The sequence below is a fragment of the Amblyomma mixtum genome, chromosome 4 (assembly GCF_055824585.1).
Source record: "Amblyomma mixtum isolate Tamu chromosome 4, ASM5582458v1, whole genome shotgun sequence".
Taxonomy (NCBI): Eukaryota; Metazoa; Arthropoda; class Arachnida; order Ixodida; family Ixodidae; genus Amblyomma; species Amblyomma mixtum.
The window spans coordinates 119792000-119816094 of NC_143015.1; the positions used below are offsets into that span (position 1 = coordinate 119792000).

Sequence of the window (24095 nt, forward strand, 5' to 3'; positions counted from 1 at the left end):
TAGTGTAGTTCGAATTATCCGAAAACTTGAATTATCAAGGTTCAAATTAACAAGCTCTCACTGTATATGCAATTTGTGCAGCTCAGTAATACGTCGCCGGCAAGGCTGTATGCATGTCGATCTTCCGAGAAGCATGTTCTTCTCGTTGAATGCGGGCTTTCTGAATTGCAATCCATTGGGTAGGGACAAAAGCATGTGGAGAGCAATAATGATTCAAATGTCCTAGCGATGGACAAATGCCTTTGTTACAAAACTGCTTCTTTTTCAGTAGAGGAGGAGTGTCACTGCACCACGCAGCTTTTTGCAAAGGCCCCCATGACACCGTTTCGCCAGCAGGCACGATGGGGTTTGGACACTGCCTTTCCTAGCTGCCGTTATCAGCTTCATTGGTCACGCTGACATGGCGCGGCACAGAGAACAATTTACGGGGATCTTCCCCAAGTGCACTTTGTTCTTCGACAAAAACAGGTCAGGGGAAAAAGATATGTATACATCTACTCACACCGGGAGACAGCCACATGATTTACACATATTTTGCGAAGGAGTACACACATGTGCGAAGATAGCATTGTCAAGCGAAGCACCTGAAGTGTGACACGTAAACTGGCATTTAAGCAAGTCCCCATTAAAAATTCCTGTTCTCTTTCATAATTTACGATTCGCTTCAATTGACAAAGGAGCCTAGCAACACAGCTTGTTCCTTTCCCTGCTAGACAAATGACGATGGTGGTCAAATTCGGACTAAGGCAGTAACCTGAGGGGATCCAGAAATGGATGAGCTTGGCTCTCTTATCATTTCGACTCTGAAAAGCAAGCAAGAGAGCACGGGTGGCTGGACAGAGTACTCAAAGCAAACTGGACCACTCCACTCTTACCGAAAACACCAGGTTTTCCCCGACATCAGCCTTTCTAGGCTGTCGAACCTTGATACAACAAAGTCATACATGCAGCCACAAAATTCATCAAATTGCAAATTTCGCTAAGTTGAGGTTCTCACATTGCAGCAATACAAATTAGGCTACAGAATCTTGAACCACTCCTGGTAGATGGCACCTTGTAAATAAAGCAGACTCTCAAGATACGATTAGAGTTAATGCGAAATTCACGACAAGATTACAGTTCAAATGATATGAACAATTTGTCAACCCGCGGAGTATGACACAAACATGGCATCTGCCAGCGGGCGCCTAGCGACGGTGCTACCATTAAAAAAAAATTGAAGGGAACACAGCTTTAAGCTTTAAGTGTGTGACGCGACAGCTTTAGTGGAATAATGCCCATATATGTGGAATCGGTCGTTCTCGACTTTACATTCATAGATCCCTGGGAGTCCTCATACCACTCCCGGTGCAGTGGTCAACTCTTTTGCTACCGCACCATAGGCCATCGGACACATTTGTCGGATTCAAATTGCCCGCGCAAAAGTGCATGATCTGGAGTTTTCGTGGACGTGCTGCGCCATCTAGTTTGTGCACTTAAAACTAATGTTTTGACTGAACTTTCGGTTTTGGTGTTTGGACATGAGGGGGCGCCGAACGACCGCAGCAGTGTCAGCCGGCGAGCATGGCGTCCGCATCGCCGCACACTCCTCGAAAATGAAAGCCAGCACCGAGAATTTGGCCGGTAATGGCAGTGGTAATGAGTCAGACAACGATGTGCAAACAGCGAGACTCGACTCGACTCGATGTGCAAACAGCGAGTTCCTACAGCGAGACTCCGTCTCAGGGGCCTGGAACGTCAGCGCATGCTCGCACTTAAGTTTCATTTTCGTTCGCTCCGTGTTTTCTGCGGAGCATGCGGTTTGTAATTGATGACAGTGGTCTATTTTTGTGCTTCAGGGTCTTCACAACGTATGGCCAGGGCAGTTTGCGAAATTCTCAAAGTCGCAAAGCGTTTTTCAACCAAGATGACAGCTAGGTGTCCATATTGGCGTATCGCTGCGGAGCGGCGCTCGAAGATCTGCTCGGCCTCTCGACTTTTTCTTGATGCTCTTCATGGCGGAGGTGATGAAGACCGTGTGTGAAAACACTAATAAGTATTCATGGATGAAGATTTTCAATAAGCAAACATACGCTCAGCGTGACAGCTCATGGGAAGAGGCGAATCCGTTGGAGATGCTGAAGTTCATTGGAATCATCATATACATGAAAATTGGTGACCTGCTGCGACTATATCTCTACTGGATTATAGGAATCATCTATTCTGGCCTTCTGCCACCAAAATCACAGCAAAATCTATTCTTCGCTTTGCTTCTTTTTTTTGTTTTTGTTTTTTTTTTTTTAGCACATAGCAGACCAAGAAGGTTCAGCGGCGGAAGCATCTATCGGCAAAACTTGGAAGGTGTCCTGGCTCTTGAACCACATAAACGAAACTTCATCCATCCTGATGTTCCAAAGATTGCCCAAAATGGCAAATTTGATCAGCTGGCTTTCAGGCAGCAGCTCATTCAACAAATCTTTGGGTATGATGAGGCAAAGCCCAGGCCCCCAATGCTCCCATAGAATCCATTTGTCACCAACCAAAAAAAAAAAAAAAATGAAAAAAAGAAGGAACTGCCAGCTCTGCTACCAGAAAACAAAACAAGAACAAAGATCAAATGTTATGTGCAGCACCTGTCAAGTTGACCTCTGCTTCACATCTTCACCTGATTGCTTTTCACAGTGGCACCACAGTCATGACCCCTGACCTGACCAGTTATGGAAAAGTGCCATAATTTTTCCTCATAGCTGAAACTGGGAAGAATGAGAGCCATAAACATGCGCAACAGTTTGTACCTTCCAATTTTCCTCTAATCAAGTTCTGGCTTAGTGCAGCCCGTAATTTTTGTTTTCGCTGTATACTTTTTTCGTGTTTTTGGCATACAGTGGAACCTCGATTATACGACGTTCAGGGGACCGCGCGAAACCGTCGTATAATCCGGGTGTCGTATAATCGAAAATCAAAGAATGCGGCCAGTGGCGCTCGGCCTTGCGCCGAAAACTGTTGACCGGCTTCAAGCCCGCGGCAAGTATGCCAATCAGATTAAAAAAGGCAAAACCCAGCATTTGTTTGAAACAGATTTGCAAAAAAATCTTTATTACCGTTTAAAAAAATCGGTAATTTTTTTTGCACCTTTGCCCAACCTCGGCGCATCAACTTTCTTTCAAGGGCTGCCAAGTGCGGCAGTAGGTCGTCAACATCGTCGCGCGCGCAAGCAAAGCGCCGGATGTTGTCGACGCTCTGCAACACGTCCGCGTAACTAGGAATGGGAGCGCAAACCTCTGCATCGTTGTCCACTTCCTCTTCAGTCGGAAGTTTTATCGTCGGGGCACATGGCATCCATTACTTCCATTACAAAAAGCGCCGTGGACGCCGCTGTCCTCGCTTGGGCGAGCGCGGCCTCGCCCGCTTATCTATTTTTTCATCAGCGTCGGCTCCTGCGGACGCATCTGTTGCTGCAACGCGCGTCTTATCTTTTCTCTTTATCTTTCCTCTGATCTTTTAACTCTCCTCTATCTGCACTTGGCAGCGGTGGTGGCTTGGCTCGAGCCAGCAGGCGGGCCCGTGCACTTTCCTTTTCATCCTTCTCTCAGTCGCAACAACGCGCAGGCCCCGCCTCCTCGGGACTCCGACTGCACAGGCTCGACGAAAAAGAAAGCAAGCTTGTGCACTTGGCGGCCTCGGCAACGCTCTCTTCCGCGCAAAAACGGGGGTGCTTAGATTCGCATGCAGTTTTTTTTTTTTTCAGAATTTTTTTTCCGAAAATAGGGGGGGGTGCTTAGAATCGCGAAAATACGGTACATCCCGGCCTGCGTTTGCTGACGACCTTTTTTGACGGACGGTACGAGCCAGCCGTCGTACGAAGCGGGGTCCTTCTAAAATTTGCGTCGTATAACCGAGGTTTTTAATGCATTGTCTCTATGGTGGTTTTGCCGGGACCGCACAAATTCGTCGTAAAATGCGGGTCGTCGCATGACCGGGGGACGTATAATCGAGGTTCCACTGTATCTCAAAAATAAATGTTCAAGTACATTTGCACACACGACTCTGCTCTTCGTTTCATTCAGAAGTGCAACTAATAAGCTACAATTTCATGTCTTGCAATATGCGCTGTGTTTGTTACTTGTTGTGAAAAAAATTTTTTCTTCCAAATCGTCCACTTTTCCGCGGTAGTGAAAGAGTTAAGCAATGGCTCTGCAACGGCAGGTGCTGCTTTCGGTAGGGCCTGTGTGAACCAGGTTACTCCTCCTGGGCAACTTCTCATCACCGATCATTAATTTATCATTAATTTAATTTATCATTAATTTATTTAACGGTACCTGTACCGATGACAGGCGGCAGGCTTCGCCGCGCTAAACAAATGACCGGTGGTGGAGCGTGCCCAGCGCAGGTTCCATTGCACACGACGGATGACACAGCAGTATGCTTTTTTCTTCACTATGTCTGGACATTGTACACTGTACGACGCCCCCGCCAATACAGAGGGTGTGAGCATAAAATCCAATCCTCTACTGACTAGAGCCCACCAGCAACATTTGTGCACAAAAGGTCGCCTGTAAATCACGGTCGGTCTAGGCTAAATTTTCATCTTCTTGTCAAGGAGGCTCCTGGCACATGCGTACAATACATAAGGCCTTTGCTGAATCTAAAGCGTGGCATTAAAATTCCCAAGTTAAAGGTGCAGTGAAGAGGAATCTGAACTCTTCTTTTTGCCGCGGGAACCCGATCTACACGTTCCCAGCATTCTTAGAAACCTCGATTTATAGCCCTGTGTGGCCGATTTCCCTAATTAAATCGAATTAACGTCCGGCTCCTGCCTTTATTTTTGAATTCTCCCCGTGCGGTGGGCGGAGTTGACCAACACGTGGAGTGCCTTTCACCCAGTCCCGTGGCGGCTTGCCGCTCTGCCATCGGCGGAGTAATACGTAGTAATCCGTAGTAGCAAATAGCCCGCGCGTATTTTTATTTCTGTGGGCTTATTTTGTGGCTATATTATCTGCGAATGACACTACTATTTATTCACGGAAACATAAAAAACAAAATAAAGCGAAAGCAAAGCCTCCACGGAGCTGGCTGAAAGGCACTCCGCGCGTTGGTCGACTCCGCCCACCGTACGGGGAGAATTAAAAAAATAAAGGCGGGAGCCGGACGTTAGTTCGATTTAATTAGGAAAATCGGCCACACAGGGCAATAATTCGAGGTTTCTAAGAATGCTCGGAACGTGTAGATCGAGTTCCCGCAGCAAAAAGATGAGTTCAGATTCCTCTTCACTGCACCTTTAAGTCGTGGAAAAAAAAAAAACAATGCATGGCTTTCAATGGAGCAGATTAGGGAACGATAACAATGAGTTACTTCCCGAATTTTGCTAAAGTGAGGTTTTTTATTTTGAGGTTCAACTGCAGATGCCTGCTGACAGTGGCATGTGCTCAACACCTCAGGGCAGTGCACTAGAGCCAGTTTCTCCGCTCGATAAGATCACAAGCCTGCACAAGAGGAAATATCATGACAGCGCTCCTCAAATTTCCAAGCGTGCACAAAGAGAGAACGTCCACAACTATAGCCACAATTGATGACCACCTCCACTGACATGACTAAGGCCAGAAATGCAACATGACATTTGTCAACATCATGCAAAGGGTGCAACAGCAACAGCCATCGAAGGTAGACTCGAACAAGACATAAAAAAAACAAAACACGGAGCCCCACCACAGCAAGAACAGGAACAAAAACACTGCTGGCAAACGTAGAGGACAGTGGTATAGCGCGAGTAGCAGATTTCTGCCGCCAACCAACAACAATGGAGCAAGTTCCACGGGCAATTTCACACCACAACTGAAAAAAAAAAAATGTCCTTTATTGAACTCAAGAGGTCATGTACCGTCTTAGTCAAAAGTAACCAGGCTGCATGGTTTGCTTCTAGCTTGTATATTGGAGCCCTTATGACTTTCCTAAAGATCAAAAGTTGTTGGAAGGTAAGAAGACCCCCAGTCCTTACCATTAACAACCATTTCAGCTTCAGGGAAGCTGTAAGGGCTCCACTGTACGAGCTAGAAGCAAACCATGCAGCCTGGTTACTTTTGACAAAGACTGTACCTGCTGCATAGAATGTACCTACAAGGACCGAAGATGGCGAGATACTTCCCACTTGTTACAGAAACTGACCAGAGCTAGTCCGCTGGGGGTGGTATTCACATACGTAACGCAAGACCAGAAAAGGCGCGTTTCACCAGCCAATGACAGGCAGGAAAACTTGGCCAGACATTCAGTCCTGCCAGTTAAACAAGCTTAAAAAAACAACTGCATAACGGCATGAGAAGAAAAAGCTGTTTCTTCTCTGCCTTTTCCAGTCATTCCATATGCACACAAGCAGAGGACAGTGTTGGATTGCCCCAGAGCAGGATACTGCTGGCTTTCTATCAGTGTGGTGCCAGTCTCCCTCGCAACTCAACAGTTGGCTCTCTCACACAAAACCTTACGGACACCTAGCCAATAAGTCACGGAGAGGCACTGTGACTCAACACGTCAATGTCATGGCAAGAGATGGAAAACCTGCCCCACTTTTGCCAGTTGTAGTACCAAGTCACTTGCACCTTGCACTCCAGAATGTTGGTGTAATCTTGCATGCGATAACAGCTCTTGCTGCTGAAACTGCATAAAATGAGGCGGCCATTGCCACATTCCGGGGTATACTGCATGCCAGCTGTTATACATGCCTATTTCTTCCAATCAACGCGATAAGCAGGTCATACGCTCATCAGTAAGGGTCACACACGCTTTATCTGTAGATGGATAAAATCTGCACTCTCAACCCAGATGTTGTAATGGGCTCAGCAGTAAAACCACTGCCAGGCAGGTCAGGTGAGGCCCGGTGGCATACGCACACTTTCTTAGCTTGAACACTGCACCCAAATGTCTTGAGGCAGCCTCTGTCACAGGTGTGCCACTGCAGTTGTCATGGACAACACTCCTCCTGACGGGCCACTTTTCGGAACATGGTATTTGATGGCCATCGCACTCCTCGGGCAGTGATTGTCGATGGTAACTTGATCATCAGGAGTCCCCCCCCGGGTGCATTAGTGTCTCCTGAAGCCCACCGTCTTCTTTTTTCCTGGCAACAGCCAGCCCGACTGACTCTTGCAGCAATACAGGCCATCGATGATGACAAAGCCAATGCGGGATATTCACATTTCAATGAGGGCCAGGATGGAATAACATCGCTTGAAGGCGAGCTGGATTCGTCACCAACCAGGAGTCTTGCAAAAAAAAAACAACAAATCTCCTTTTCCCATTCCCAAAGATTCGGGGGAAAAAGCGGACAACTTTGCGGGTCGGCTACATCAAGGTTGCAATCACAATTGTGGCTACTGACCGCCGACTTGCTGAATGGAATGACCCCAGTAAGACAGGTGCCCCGCACTGCAAGAGTCTCGAGGATTTCTCTCCACTCCAGCTTGCTTCGTGCTTTTCAATTATGCACCACAGATTGACAGCGGTGACAGTCACAACACTGGTGAGCTGCCCCAATTCCGGATCACACCCACATCAGGCTGTGTCGTGTGCTTCCGTTTTCATCCATGGTCACCTCTACAGTTGCAGTTGGGATGACACAAGGGACACGTCTCTTATGCAGCTGCCCCAAACAGGCAGTAGTCGAACTGCATGGAAGAACGGCCGATTCCTCACCATCAGGCCCACTTGTATTATCTCCTCCTGTGAAAACCTGAGCAAGATGCATTTCTAGTGAATGTGTCACTGACCCGCTGGTCACTTCTGAATGAAGGAACACAGAACAGGAAACCGTCGTCTCAGGGCGCTATGCAATGTACTCCTGCCTTTGACTAGAGCACAACCGAAGCCTTGCTAAACTCTGCCCGAGTGATCCTCTTGCCAGACGAAGCCAGGAGTGAAGCAGTGAGAGAGAACGGGAAAGCGACGATGCACGCAACCAAACAGCCACAACACGAAGCAAGCGTCGCAGCACACCGTCCATGGCACGAGAGACAGTCTTGCAGACATGACCCAGTTCCACCTTGCTGCAGTGAAGTGGCAAAGCAAGCAACAGTTGGCTGGCGAAGCGTCGAAATACCTGCTGTGCCTTCCCATCTCGTCCACTGGCTCCGTTATGAGCTGGTTCAACGTTTCCCGCTGGTGTCCTGACCGGTGTCAGTAAACGCCTTGGCTGCGGTTGTTGGACGCCCTGGGGACCTTCCTGTGTGCATGTGGTGCCCCACGTTAGGTTGCATTTGGTCAGAGCCCACCGATGCTGCCAAGAACTGATATGTCGTATGAAGACATCATGTACGTACGTGGCATCAGCACCGCGGGTGCCGATAAGCTGTGGACACCCCTCGTCCACTTTTTGCTGCGTGCATTTCCAAATGCCCCAACCAAAACCTGCTTGTGGGCCATGCTTTCCAGTGTTTCCACACACGAGCTTCAGAAAGCAACACTGCAAAGGCTACTATCACAACCCAGCTGTGACTGCCTTGGAACACTGCTAACCGTGTTGTGTCCATCGTCCCCAAAGGGCTAGTGCCCAGTGTTTCTTCCCTTCTAGCAAGCCTCAGACACATTCCGTGCACACAAAAAAGCAACGGGAGAAACTTGGGGTATTTCCATAGTCTGTATTTGAACATAATGTATTATTCCACCCTGTACTTTTTTCTCACGCTAGCCACAGCTCAGGCGCTTCAGGTTTCAATGGCAGATGCCACGGCTACCTTATCCTTACCTTTATAAGTGAACGGCCACTAACAACAACAGCCTGGGGAGGACATGGCGTAAACAGCGCCAAAAATTATGACAGTCAGGCAAAGGTATTCATGACACATCCCACGCCAGAGACTTCAGCTGTCACCAGAAAAATTATGCAGCAACAAAACAACAAAAAAAGCAAGAATCCAGTTGGGAACACACTGTACAAGAGTCAGTTTCTGAGGGAGGAACAGGGCTGTGAGGTGCACAGCTTAAAAGAGACCACACATGTAAACTGCGAATTGGCTTGCCCATCAAATCTTAACCAAATCTTAAAAATGCAGCAACAAAAGAACCCAAGCTGCTCTCAGATAATGAAATTACTCGCTTAAAATGCTACAGAAGAGCAAGGGCATTTAAAAACAAAAGCCAGTGAGCCAAGTCAATACCTCTTCGGGGTGCATGTCACGAAGCTTGATGTCCTGGGAGCGGCTGACGGAGGCTGAACGGTGGTACTCAACCAGCTCATTCAGCGAGGCGAACTTCACCACCCACAGGAAGAACTTGCCCATTGTGTCCCGCAGCACCTGCATCCACCACTCTGATCAGACAGCGCTCTGTGCTGGGCTAGTTGGTTCATGATTAAGCAACTAACCAGAGACCCCTTCCCGGCACAAACAATGTTATTGCTGCAGGAACACCTGGTAACAGCACCATTTTGTTCCCCCAAGACTCACATACGCAGGCTCGTCTTGCATTTCACAAACCAACCGCAGAGGAAAACTGAGGATTTCCTCAAGAATCTCGAGGTAGCGCTACGCTGAGTGCGGGCCTTGATCGCCAGTTTGCGAGAGCATCATTTGCTCGCTGTGCGGACTCTGTTCTACCGATAGATGAGGCTTTTCACGAACATGCGTATGACGCAGATTAAGAGAACTGTACATCAAAATGTCGGCTGAGTGACGGCCTAAGTACGTTTGGCTCTGAATTTTTCAGGAGTTGCACTTTTAGGAACATGACCATGGCCAAACATTTGACGCCGAGTACAGGTAATTATGATTAGCTGCTCATCTCACTGAGAAAGGTTTTATGGAAAATGCGCAGTCAGTCTGAAGATTTACTATGCTATACATATTGATGCGCGAGGACTGTATCTTACCGTCAACAACCTCGCAGTGCCCCAAAATTGTGGGGTACGTGTATGCAGCTTACCAAGGTGCTTCGTATTCGTCGAAACCTTGCGCACCGAGCAAAATGCAAAACTGCACCAAATACAGCCAGATACAGACTATAAGGAACTCGTGTACTCTTTCTCCTGCTGCTATGCTTGGTGGTAAGAGTCACTGAATAATATAAGTGCATATATGCGAAGCAACGATGCGCCGTTTTCACTATTCGCATCCTAAGTGCAACTGCCCGTGATACCCTGATGCAATTCTAGAACCTCGAGTTTTTATTCCTTACTAGTCTCCTATCCTTTCTTAATATAAATTTATAGTCTAATTACACAAGTGAAGCACAAATGCTGGCGATGCAGCATCAATATATCTTTAGCTGCAAGGAAAAAAAGCAAGGAACGAGATAGTTTTGTTTTCTTCCTAGTCGCATTATTTTGTGGTGGTAGTTAATTCTGGCTGCTACTAAAATGCTAAGTGATTCAGTCTGATGGCGGCTATGCGTTTCGGCTCGGGCGGTGCACATATCGATATCCGCCACCACCAATCCGAGTACCCGGGTTCAAACCTGACCGCGGTGGCAGCGCTTCGATGGAGGCGAAACACAAAATTTGCTGCGGTTCAACTGCTATTGAACCTCGTTAGAGAGGAAAAGCTATGGCGCATCATAAGCGTTTGACGTCTGCAACGTTGAATGGATAGGCTGCGCACCGGATAGGCAGTGCACCCACCCTGGCAGGTGGCAGTCAATGGCTGAACATGAGAGTTCGCTCACCATGCAAGCCCACATCTCTCTCTCACGACCCCACCTAATTATGAGCGCGGTTCAGTCGTCCACTGTCCCAGGCAGCCAGTTATGTGCACTTCCTTTCCTTAAAGGGGCTGCGAAACACTGCTTGGGGGCATACTGGCTATACCTCAGGTGGGTTCTTCATGTCACACAGATGCTGACTTAAAAAGAATTACAGGAATCGATGCACAGGAACGGGAGTTATTCAGTGAAGAAATTTCAAAATACAAGCAAACAAAACGCTGCCCTCAACTCGATTTTGGCGGGACTTCCCACTCCTATTTCGCTCTCCCAATGACGGCACCTGGCGCAACCAATCAAAACAGCCAGCCAGAGCACGTCGCGGAAGTTTGCACTCCATGGTTGCCTGCTCTCTGTAACTCGTTCTTGCTGAGACTGGCAGCGTCGTTTCCATGCCAGAGCGCCCCTGGTGGTGTATTTTTATTTTACTTGCTTTGCAGGGCTCTTATCTAAGACAAACAAGTTGTTTTTGTTGATCTAATATAAAACGCAGACAGGTGACAAAATGTGTCCCTATTTATTCACACAATTTGCAGTATATTTACTGTTTGTCCGATCATCAAGCTCGCGCCAGGTGATGTCATATCCGCTGCTAAAAACCCGCCACTGTGTGGCGACACCATCAGAGCCATGAAGTTGTTTTTGGGAGGACATTAAAATATTAAAAACGGAATATACGCGGTATTACCGACGCTAATAGCACCATTATAACTCACTGTATGCAATAAACAGGCAAAACAGTCAACTAAGATTGTGGTTCTGGGCCCCTTTAAAGTGATCATGGTGTAAAACGCCAACGCCAATGAACACAACGAACACCGACAGCCTGTGGCTTCAGCGTCGCATTTCTGGCACAACCTTGTCAATGTCAGCGCATGCAGCGCACATCTGTCACTACCGCCACGCAGCTTAAAGCACGACTGAGGTGTCCACTGCCCAAAGAGGGCAGTTATGCTCCTTTCCTTTGCTGTCCAAGCTCCCGCTCCATTGGTTTCCCAGCATAAAGCGCGACTAAGGCATCCACTGGACTGGCGGCCATCGCCACCGTGAAACGAGCGCCAAAGAGCTACGCTCTAAAAAATTGCCATTCTCAAATGAACGGCTGCAGAAAAAGGCATGCCATACAAACACTTGTGTTATGTGCAGGTGAGTAGAATGCTTGTTCAGTGACTTGATAATTAGAAGAACCCTTTTAATTTGTTCTACATGTTTTCTAAGGCATTTAAGCAAGGGCTTCACAAGACTGATGTCTGCTGCTTTGTCTTTTCTTTTTAGACAGTAGTTACCTGCAACAGGCGCATTCGTGTCATATTTAAACAGTTAGATTTAATAACTCTTCAACTGCAACCCAGTCCCGTGCTGTAAGATATGCCTGCTATACATTACACTGTTTCTCCATTTTACTGCTCACAGGGGTGCAAAAAGCATGCCTACAGCTTATATGCGAATATCCAAGATCCGGCAACGGATGTCTAACGAACTGACCGCTGAGGACGGCCAACGGGAAATCTTGCACAGAGTGCACTCAAGCTTGGTCATGCTTAGAGTTGTCCGTAATGCGTGGTAACCTGTGGCCATCTTTCCTCAATGGCGCAATCTTTTTTTCTCACGAAGTGAACACCAGAGGTGTTGAAACCATGCCCTGAAATACTGTCCTGCTTCGCCCACAACTCTCAGTAACAAAGTGCTGCCATGTAGGTATTTTACAAGCACGTCTGTTTGCTAAGCGCTGCCAAATGAACAATCCAGAGTTATACCCGTGCCACACGGACAGATTTAATGCCATTAAGTGCTTACTGCCTTAAGTTTTAATGGCATTCGTGTAGTGCCACACGCATAAATTTAATGGCATTAGCCTCACTGCCATTCGCGACCTACTGAGTTTGCCGCAACTCATTCGCCCGTGCAATGCGTACTCTCGTTCCCATTGCACGTGCAGAAAAGCATGCAGATTTGTTTGTAACAACTTCCTAACCAGTAGAAAATAGTTAATTCTTAACTTTCAATCAGATGAGGCATCTATACCGCATTTTCGATGCGAACAGCGCCATTTTAACCAGCCTTATTGACAGGTACTCTTGACTTGGGTGCTGACATGCGAGTTTATGGCTACTTTTTCGACTTGTAAACCTGGAACAGCCATATTTTCTGGAAAATCGTTTTTATATTACATCTGAACAACATTCCCCATATATTGTGCTCATTAGCAATGTTTATATTCAGATGAAACTTCTGACTACCTTGCAAGCGTTATCCGTCATCGTCACTTTCGATAATGGCATTAAATGTGGACGTGTAGCACCAACTCCGAAAATAATGGCATTAACAAACTTAAGGCCTTAAGCATTTACTGCCATTTCTTGTGAGCGTGTGGCACGGGTATTACTGGCAGTGTACTGCATTCCACACTTGAGCAGTGTTGTTGCAAAGACACCCGATTCAGTGAACCCTTGCAGACCTCAGTGATGTATGTGGAGGGGGGGGGGGGGGGGGGGGGGCACATGACAGGACATGAATATCAAACATTGCAACTGTCATGCCTCTAAATGCTTTTACTGAAAGTCAAATCCCAGCCTCGTCCAATTCAGCAGAGTTCCACGCAGCCTAGTTCTAAATGACGGTGAGGTGCTTTCTCGGGCAAGGACATAGCCAATGTGTACACAAAGCACAACACAAAAAAGAGAGAAAGAGGGGCTCACCTTGAAATGCTGGACGCCGTCACCACAGCGTACCGAGAGGGAGAAGTCACCCGGGGAACTTTCGCTCACTCGGATGAGAAAGGCGCCCTCGTGCTTGTTGGACAGAAGCTTCTCTGCATCCGCTCGCGTGATGCGGCCGTAGTACCAACTGCACAGGGGAGGACAGAGATGGGGTGTTCTACGATATAACCTTACAGACCATTATAAAATAAAAGCCAGCTGCTTCGTGGTAACATCCAGGGAAAAGCTATTCTGCATGATTGTGTATTTAATAATAGCTGTGAGTGCTTATCTCGTGTCCTTCCTTCACTCTTATCTTCTGTGCTGTTAGACTGCAGCCATCTTTCCCACCTTGCCATAATGTTAAAGGGACACTGAGAAGAAATTGAAGTTGGCTTGTATCGATAAATTACCCGCTCCTGATTACAAAAATGCCACGCATACTGATAACAAAGCTCTCGTAATGTAGAAAAGAGCAAGAACCAAAATACAGGTATCACCGCCACACGCCAAACTCGCAAGTACAAGCGTGATGACGTCATAGGACAAAACATGGCTGGTTCTAGCAACACTGGGATGCAAGAAGCCACGAATCACTAAGGCTGCCAAATGAAGGTTGCGTGGTTGAATACTGAAGTAAGTCTTGTTTTGAAACCAATAGTGCGCTTTTATCACACAAGGAAGACCGACAAAAGACAACCTGAATGTTGTGAGCGAAGAAAATCAATACTTAGCGACGTCACAGGCGGCCAGATGAGTTTCGGTATATCATGGCGCTTCACGTCTATGCGCTCTGCATGCCTGCATGGTTTCATTTTTGACGCGCCTCGATTTACAAGCGCGGAACAGCAGAGGAACTCCAAGTGCAGCTCCAAATGCTAGTTAACTTTTGAAGGAGCCTGTTAAGGTTGGTCAGATGATCGCCACGGTCGATGAAAAACTATGATGGCACAATTTTCGGTGATCGTACAAGGCAGTTTGCCGTGTAAAGAGCCCCTTGAGTCTTCGTACTCTTGCCCGGTGAAACGTTCCCGGCTGTGCCAGTCAACTTCCAACTACTTGACGCTCTGTGGGCCTGAGGTCGCTGAAGTGCAGGCCGGAGTTATTAGACACTTTCAGCATACCGTGTGCCATGTTCCCGTTACGGGTACCTGAGTTCCGGGAGCCCGTGCGCAGCCAATGCCACGGCTGCCTATATCAAGCGCGCGGCGGGATGATCAAGGAGGCCGTGCCAATGCATGCGCAAATCTCCTTGACGTCGCCAGATGGCGCCACGTACCCGGCAGCTATGCGCGCGCCTGCAGCATCAGGACCAATCAGCACCTGCTCACCGGCGGTAGGCGGCCTCCCGGTACTCCGCTAACGATAACAAGGTACACGATATGCTAAAGGTGTCTATTTGCGAGAACTTCATTGACAACTTCGAGAACGGGATCCATCGTAACGCTGGCAAAATGCCTTTGCAAACGTAAACGAAGCGACGGTAGTGACGGCCACAATAGCCGATAGATGCCTTCAACGTGCGGCCGGCGGTAGCTTTCATTTCGGCTGCTGCTAGGACACACCGCTAGCCGCCAGAAATCATGGAGTCTGCGTTACGGCATGTGTACATCATGTTTCATGTCACTTAGTCCTGTGTCGTCAAAAGAGAGTCCCAAGTTTGAATCAGCGGCGGGAAAAACTTTTTCAACTTCGAATCCAAATTTCTTAGAAATAAATGCATCTTTCGCTGCTGGCCAAGTGGCAACAAAGCCATGAAATGCCGAACTATTGTATTTTGCTATGAAAAAAAATATCAATAGAGCTCTCCTCACTGTCCTTTTAAGACCAAAAATTCATTTAATGGCAACAAGATTATGATGAGCTGGAAACCTTCGGCAATTAAGCTGAAAGATGCCAGAGCAGCATGAGCAAGAGATATTACCTAAATGTGGTATTCACGGAAGCATCTACAAATGGCCGAGGTACAGCTTCCCAATACCGAGGCCTGTCAAGTTGCCAAACAGTGGACTTTCCTTAAGGGAATACTCAGTAGCACATTGTGCAGTGTGGATGGTTGGCTGACAAAGCTCACATTCACTCACACCTGAAATATTTCCAGCACTACTGGCTCAGGCCATGCACTCCTTTTCACAGTTTCATTCCGACAGCACACACATGCAACAGCCAGCTTGCGCCATCCAACTCAGAATCTTATCTGCGCACACATTTACAGAACAATGACTGATGGCAAAACAACGCTTGCTTTACAACGTGCTCTGCTAATTATCATGAGAAAATTTTCACACCCACGAAAACTGAAAGGGCAGTGCAAAAGAGCATTTCAACAGTTGGTCAACATTTTTTACTTCTCCTCTAATAGACACTGAGCTCGCAAACATTAGAGAATTGTACTTCACTACGCACGTCCTTTAGCAAGTTCTCATGCAATCTGTATGCATGAGTGAAACTGCGTCGTAAGTATTTAGTGCTCACAAATAGCCACCATATTCTACTAGCTTATACCCGTGCCACACGGACAGATTTAATGCCATTAAGTGCTTACTGCCTTAAGTTTTAATGGCATTCGTGTGGCGCCTCACGTATAAATTTAATGGCATTAGCCTTACTGCCATTTGCGACCTACTGAGTCCGCCACATCTCATTCGCACGTGCAATGTGTACTCTCGTTCCCATTCCACACACAGAAAAGCATGCACCTTTGTTAGTAACAACTTCCTAACCAGTAAGAAATGGTTAATTCTTAACTTTCAGTCAAATGAGGCATCTATACCGCATTTTTGATGCGAAGAGCGACACTTTAAACAGCCTTATTGACAGGTACTCTCGAATTATGTGCTGACATGCGAGTTTATGGCTACTTTATCCACTTGTAAAGCAGGAACAGCCGCATTTCCTGGAAAAGCGTTTTTACATTACATTTGAACAACATTCCCGATATATTGTGCTCATTAGGAATGTTTATATTCAGATAAAACTTTTGACTACCTTACAAGCGTTATCGTCATCGTCACTTTTGATAATGGCATTAAATGTGGACGTGTAGCACTAAACTCCGAAAATAATGACGTTAACAAACTTAAGGCCTTAAGCATTTACTGCCATTTCTTGTGCGCATGTGGCACGAGTATTAGTGAAGCTCCGTGATGCAGTTTGCCACAAGCCTTTGGTGCTCCATTTTCAAACACTGTTCTAACACCCTTGTGTCAAGTACCTAACCGCAAGTTTAAAAAATGATTCGCGCTGCAGTTTGCAATCACTTTTTTCAACCCCAAAGGCACAAAACAGCCAGCAAAACACAGAGAAGCTCCTTTAAACCCGTTTTACCTACAGCGGATAAGCACATATCCAGCTGAGAAACATGAAGCAAGAATTTAAAGTGCAATTTTTTTACGCTTTTCCACAGCAGACACCATCTGCTGATCCTGACATTCCACAAGTCACCCTCGCGGCAGTAATGAGTAAGACAAGAGATGCGCTGGTTTTATTACTTGAAAGAATTATTAAAGGTGCACTAAAGAGGAATCTGAACTCGTCTTTTACGCGGGAACTTAATCTACACATTCCGAGCATTCTTAGAAACTTCGAATTGTGCGGCTGATTTCCCTAATTTAAATCGGATAAAACGTCGTGGCTCCTGCCTTTTTTGAACTTGCTGCAGACAGTAGGAGGAGTCAACCAACCTGTTAGCCAGTCCCATAGCGGCGTTGCTTTCGCTTTTATTTTATTTTCTTAGGTGTCCATGAATAAATAGACTCAGTCAGAAACTACAGAGCTGCAAATTAGGCCCACTGAAATAAAAATACGCGTGGACTCTGTTTACGCCGATGGCAGAGCGGCAAGCCGCCACGGGACTGGCTGAAAGGTCGGTTGGCCCCTATCGTCTGCGGCAAGCTCAAAAAAAAAAAAAAAAGCGGGAGTCGGGAAGTTTAATCCGATTTGAATTAGGGAAATCGGCACACAGGGCAATAATTTCAGGTTTCTAAGAATGCTCCAAACATGTACATCGAGTTCCCGCGGTAAAAAGACGAGTCCAGATTCCTCTTTAGTGCACCTTTAAGGTGGTCTCAAAGAAGCATTCAATAAAAGTAAGACTGGCGGTACTGTCCCTCGTTACTGCCATCACTGGGAAAGATCTACAAGAATATACCAACATTTTCTTACACTCATGTCCTACTCCCCTTAAAGAACTCTAATTAAACACCACCTCTACATGTGTTAAACTCAACTGCTCCAGCAAAGCTGTTTAACGCCTGACAGAGTGCACATTTAACCAATAGACTACAAGTGCCATATATCTAAAAGCGTCTGTTTAACCAACAACTATGCTCCTAATTAAACATAAGATAGCACCACATTTTGCAACACACAGTTTTATGGGACTGACTTCAGTGCGCATCTAAACATGCATGTGGTTTGAACGCAAAAAGAAAAGTCTTCGTTCAAACTGCGTCTTCTAGTTATTGAGCACCAACTGGCCCAAAAAATCTACTCTGTTAAAGGTGCACTGAAGAGGAATCTGAACTCGTCTTTTTGCCGCGGGAACTCGATCTAAACGTTCCCAGCAATCTTAGCAACTGCGACTTATTGCCCTCTGGGGCCGATTTCCGTAATTAAATACAATTAACGTCCGGCTCCCGCCTTTTTTTTTTAATTCTGCCTCGTACGGTGGGCGGAGTCGACCAACGCGTGGAGTGCCCTTCAGCCAGCTCCGTGGAGGCTTTGCTTTCGCTTCATTTTGTTTTTTAGGTTTCCGTGAATAAATAGTTTCATTTGTAGATAATATAACCGCAAAATAAGCCCTCAGAAATAAAAATATGCGCGGACTATTTGCTTCTACGGACTACTACGTATTACTCCGCCGATGGCAGAGCGGCAAGCCGCCACGGGACTGGGTGAAAGGCACTCCCCGCGTTGGTCGACTCCGCCCACCGTACGAGGCAGAATTTAAAAAAAAAAGACGGGAGCCGGACGTTAATTCGATTTAATTATGGAAATCGGCCACACAGGGCAATAAGTCGATGTTTCTAAGAATGCTCGGAACGTGTAGATTGAGTTCCCGCGGCAAAAAGACGAGTTCAGATTCCTCTTCAGTGCACCTTTAAGCGTACTGGCTACATTCACACCCAACATTGGTCAGCATCAATCTGACAATGTACAGTTGTAGTGTACTCCAAGATGAAGTGAAGAATGAAACTACCAGATCCTTTCAGAACAGTTCTGTGAAAGCTATGCACTGTCTTTCACGATGGCCCTGTTCACTGAAGACAGCCTCAGAGCTACTAGAGCACCCTTGCAGCATCCCTTACACCGCTCATTAGAGGCAAATGCCTAGAGATATAAGGGTAGGCTCATTAGCTGCAACAAAAGCATCATGCCCTGAGGGCACAGACAATACTCACTCGTGTTTCTTCATCTCGATGTAGTTGCTAGGGATGAGACCCTCCTTAGAGTCGAGTTCAGCCCGGTACCAGTTCATGTCATCTTCCATGTTTAGCACCTGCACAGGCAAAGGTTACGCAGTCTAAGAGAACTTGCTGTTGGGATAGTTGGTTTCGGTTTGTATTTGAATAGGTTTTAGTCGCAAAAAACAGACGAGACACATAGGTAGGTAACAGGACGAAGCGCCAACTTCCAACTGATTTTATTGCATGCATGAAACGTACTTATATAGCTAGTCGTCACATGTGCAGGAGGGTCACCTAAAGCTCAGGAACGACATGATAAGGCGCGCTCCAGGAATTTCTTTTCACAGTTAAACAATCAGGGGTGTGCGAATATTCAAAATTTTCGACTATATTTTGAATATTATATTTTTAGTATTCGTATTCGATTCGAAATCCAAGTATTCGTGTTGTTTCAAATATTCGACCTGATGCGAATATTCGTATCTAGCCGAATATTCATTGTGAGCACCGGCGTTCATTTCGGTCCGCAAGCCCTTTCGACAGATACATAACATGGCAGCGCCCAGAGCAATGCGCATGGAAGAAGGAAAATTCTTCCTTCCTTCAAGTGCCGTAGCTGACTGCGCTGGTGAGCTTTTTTGTGGCTATACCTGCGAAGCTGGTATAGTCAGAGCTGTGCACGAAGTACCTCGCAATATGTGTCAGGTCAGTGCGAAGTGAGAGGGCATTTTCTGTGGCTGGAGGAGCCGTTTCAGCTAGAAGGGAACTACTTCTGCCTGACCATGTGGAGCAGCCGGTTTTCCTTCACAACAACCTTTATGTTCATCCCAGCAACGCGCTTTTGTGCTGATGGCAAGCTAGCCTTGATCAATGCTGTGTACTAGCCATCCTCTCTGATATTCCCACTCTTCTAAGAATAATGTTCGAGACTTCGGTACTTTTTGTGCAGCCACAGACACCTCTGGTGTTCATTTAATCATCGATAGTTGAGCTGTAATGTTCTTGGGTGCTGAAATAAATGTTTTGTAGTGGTTAAATGCGTCTGTCCTTGATTATTCGATATTCCATTCGATAGTCGGAACCAAGTATTCGTATTCAATTCGTTTTCGGAAAACTTGATTTCACACACCCCTATAAACAATACAACTGATGTGTCGCTTACGCACATGTCGCCTTTCTTTTTGACAAAAAACGCTTCTATCAATTCCCTAGCCGTAGTGTCATTGCTTTTGCCCAGAATGGGTTGTATACGAAATTCCCCTGTCTTGCGGGCACTCCTACATAGGTCAGACAGGCCGGTGCCTGAATGAGCGAACGAGGGAACATGAGAGAAACGTAGAGCAGAAAAAAGAAGGAACACATCTAACTAAGCACATTAGTAAGTGCCCGTCCCACAATTGTGATGTGCGCACTGCGCACTCTGGGCAAAAGCAATGACACTACGGCTAGGGAGTTGATAGAAGTGTATTTTTATCAAAAAGAAAGGCGACTTGAGCGTAAGCGACACTTCAGTTGTATTGTATAACTGTGAAAAGAAATTCCAGGAGCGCGACTTATCATGTCGTTCTTGAACTTTGAGTGACTCTCCTGCGCATGTGACGACAAGCTTTATAAGTACGTTTCATGCATGCAATAAAATCAGTTGGAAGTTGGTGCTTCGTCCTGTTACCTTCCTATGTGTCTCGTCTGTTTTTTGCGCCTAAAACCTATTCAAATACAAAAAAGGTTACGCACATGCTCTGACGCCAAGAAAGGCATCAAACTACGAGGCCAAGCAATGCAGGCACTTTCCGCTAAGCTGAATTACAAATCCTCGCCACTGTTCACTTTTTTTTTTTCATCAAACAGTAGGTAAAGCCAACCATGGATATTAATAAAAAAAAATCTTCTATTCACTGAAAACAGCTTATAAGTAATGCTGGAATAAGATGTACACAAAGCTTCACGACTTAAACGGCCCAAGTGACCGTAAAAAATCAACGAAATGCAACTGGAAGAAAAACCAAGCCGACCATTTGATATAACCACAGATGATTCAAAACATAACTATCTTCCAATCAAAGAAAGAAAAAAAAAATCGAATTCCATGATTAAAGTGCAAAAAAAATGTTACCAGCAAAAGCAAATGAAGCTCAGTAACATAAGGGCAGTGGGCCAGTTGGCAATGTTGTATCGTGAAACAGTGCGCACAGGAAAAAAAAAAAAAAAAAGAGTATGGAGTGGATCAGCTTTCAGACCGCCTGTGCTCTATCTGTGGATTCTCTCCTAGAGCTGCTTAAATATTACTTGGAATCCACGGTCGTTAGCTATGGCCAAAAACCTGCATCTGCAAAAGCATTCATGGCTCCAGTTCTTTAAATGCGCTCTTGTTTGTCCCACTCCTCTTTTCGTGTGTGCTGTTTCACGATGCAAAAAAAGAACCACCATGTTTGAAAGTTGGCAGCTCCGCGTGTGGTTCGTTTACAAGCAAAGGTGTTTCCAGCAGAAAACATATACTGGCTAGGTTCCACGGTTCAAGATCACCAGAGTACACTTGCGTAAGTCAGTGGACTCGAAACTGGACATTACCAATCTTTTAAGTTCACATGGATCCTGCTAACTACCTTTAGGAAACTGGACATTACCAAGCTTTTAAGTTCACATGGATCCTGCTAACTACCCATGTCTTTAGGAGCTGCATCAGGCTGCGGCAACTGTCATAAATGCACAACAGAGCGCTCTAGACAAGCATTGGTACTCTTGCGGTTTGCAGCTAGCGAGAAGGGGTTCAGGACAGTGGATACAGTAGTAGGCATGCTAAACCTGTCACTGCTGCAACAAACAACAGGGATTTCATGAACTGAACAGTGCAAGTACCTGGAGTAGCATGCTAGGGTAATAACCAGGCAGACCTCTGCTTTATTCATTAAAGTTGCAGTGAAGAGGAATCTGAACTTGTCTTTTTGCCGCGGGAACTCGACCTACACGTTCCGAGCATTCTTAGAAACTTCGATTTATTGCCCTGTGTGGCTGATTTCCCTAATTAAATCAAATTAACGTCCACTCCCGCCTTTTTTTTTTAATTCTCCCCCGTACGGTGGGCGGAGTCGACCAACGCGTGGAGTGCCTTTCACCCAGTCCCGTGGCGGCTTGCCGCTCTGCCATCGGCGGAGTAATACGTAGTAATCCGTAGTAACAAATAGTCCGTGCGTATTTTTATTTCTGCGGGCTTATTTTGCAGCTATATTATCTGCGAATGAAACTATTCACGAAAACCTAAAAAACAAAATAAAGCGAAATCAAAGCCTCCACGGCGCTGGCTAAAAGGCACTCCACGCGTTGGTCGACTCCGCCCACCGTACGGGGAGAATTCAAAAAATAAAGGCAGGAGCCGGACGTTAATTCGATTTAATTTAAGGAAATCAGCCACACGGGGCAATAAGTCGCAGTTTCTAAGAATGCTCGGAACGTGTAGATCGAGTTCCCGCGGCAAAAAGACAAGTTCAGATTCCACTTCACTGCACCTTTAAGTCTCTCTCTCTCTCTCTCTCTCTCCCTGTCAATGCAAGTACTACACCTTCAGGGGCCAAAGTACCGTGTATAACAAATGGTATACAGCTGTAAATATGCTACACATTGGCTGCCTAGAGCTTAGTGTAGGTCAATCCTTCCCTGTCCTTGTATCTGTCTGACCTTTGCCACTTCATTGCAACTCATAGGCAATTCATATGGCTGGTCTTTCATAAAACCTTTCACAACAGTTTCGTACGCTTATCAGGCCATGTTCAGTTGAGCTCAATTTGATCCCCAATACTAGAGCGACATGATGAGCACAGCAACCCTGACATGCACAGTCAAACGGGAACTCTCTTCCATACCTAAGCACTGTTTTGTGCTGTAAGCCCCATCTGCAAATCATGGGTTGCAAGTCACTGAGTGCTATGTGCAGCGAAGACGCGACTGAAAGCACAACTGCTCATTGCGAGCTGCCCAGCACGGATTCAAAACCTGCTCTATGCATTCAAGCCTGATTTCAGAATGACGCACTGCACTGTGGGCGATGCAAGACCACTCTTAGGGTGAACACGCAAGTGAGTCGCCTCACTCTTCATTCTGTTTCTTGCGTTGCTTTCAGGAGAAGACCATGTGTGCCGGATCTCTTCACATGGAACTTTTAAAGGACTCTGACCCTACGATTTTAACCAGTCAAGAGGGGGGTATTTCCAAGGCCCGTTTCCAAAATGCTGCCAAAAAAGTTGCTGCCACACTGTCACAATGCAGGCCAAATGCTTGTCTCATGTGGGCTTTCCATCAAGAATGACAACAATGCTAGCTGAGTCAGCATTAAAAGCGATGAATGGCAATGTCAAGAAAGAAAACACTAATGACAACAGTAAGAACATCCAAGTTGTGCCGCATTTGCACAAAATATATATAAAGAAAATGTAGGGCAGGTTACACTCCCATGTAAGACTGATGACACAGCAATGCTGTTTGAGTTTGGCTTCACTAAGTCAACCATTATTATACTCGTCATTTCCATCACTTGTCACCTATAGTACCCCCTCCTCAAGATCAATAAGCACTCAGTCATCAGTACGTACGAACGCTTCGCTCGGAATTCGAATCTCCTTCAACTCGATGACATCCCGATGTCGACACACAAGGCTGCGCACATGCTTCGCTGGGCAACGCAGATTCGGAACTCAAATCTTTCAGCAGCACGATATTCGGGATTGGATCGAAGTCATCTCATCGTTTTCGAGCAGCGGTACGTCGGCTTTCGCACCGCGCTTCCTCTTCTTCGGGAGAAGAAAGATTCTCTTTCCGCGGCCCCATCTATCATTGTCGGGGACGCAGTCACTCTGCCATAGGGTGCCGGAGCGCAGCTCCTTTCATTATACCACATATGCAACGCCCCCGAGGGCATCTGTGTTTTTTGTATTAGTTGTCATCCGCTCCAAAAGGGGCGCCTTGGGTTACCTCATTACTGCGAACACAGCCACCACTGTGCACGACTAACGGAAAAACCTACGGCTTAAACAGCATCGCTGTTGAAAAAGTCGCCAAGCACCAAGGCATTACGTCATTTTTTCTGCTCCAGCAAAACTTCCAGGTCTTTGCGCACAAACTAACCTGGCAGAAGGAACAACTGCTGCACTACGAAACACAGAAATATATCTGCAACATGCGGAACTAATTATTTCTAAGATTCCGCTGACCTGCCGAAAATTTTACATAAGACGGGTGACTGTGTGAAAGAATGTTTGCATAAGCACCTAACAAAAATTTGCACTGGAGAGGCCGGCAACCTTGCATGGCATTGTAGCAAGTGTCCCACGAAATGTTT

General features: G+C 46.3%; 1 protein-coding gene across 3 annotated transcripts in view; it reads right to left on the minus strand.

Annotated features, from left to right (window-relative positions):
- The window catches only part of drk (growth factor receptor-bound protein 2 drk), a 45393-nt gene that overhangs the window by 17970 nt on the left and 3328 nt on the right, over positions 1-24095 (minus strand). The window contains exons 2-5 of one of the 3 annotated variants that reach the window (XM_089587906.1): positions 18761-18858; positions 13359-13506; positions 9123-9260; positions 8075-8188 (exon numbers count right to left, since the gene is read on the minus strand). In XM_089587906.1, the coding sequence (XP_089444032.1) occupies positions 8075-8188; positions 9123-9260; positions 13359-13506; positions 18761-18858 (498 nt within the window). Of the gene's footprint in view, positions 1-8065; positions 8189-9122; positions 9261-13358; positions 13507-18760; positions 18859-24095 lie in introns of all 3 variants that reach the window. The other 2 variants (XM_089587905.1, XM_089587907.1) reach the window with 2 other exon arrangements.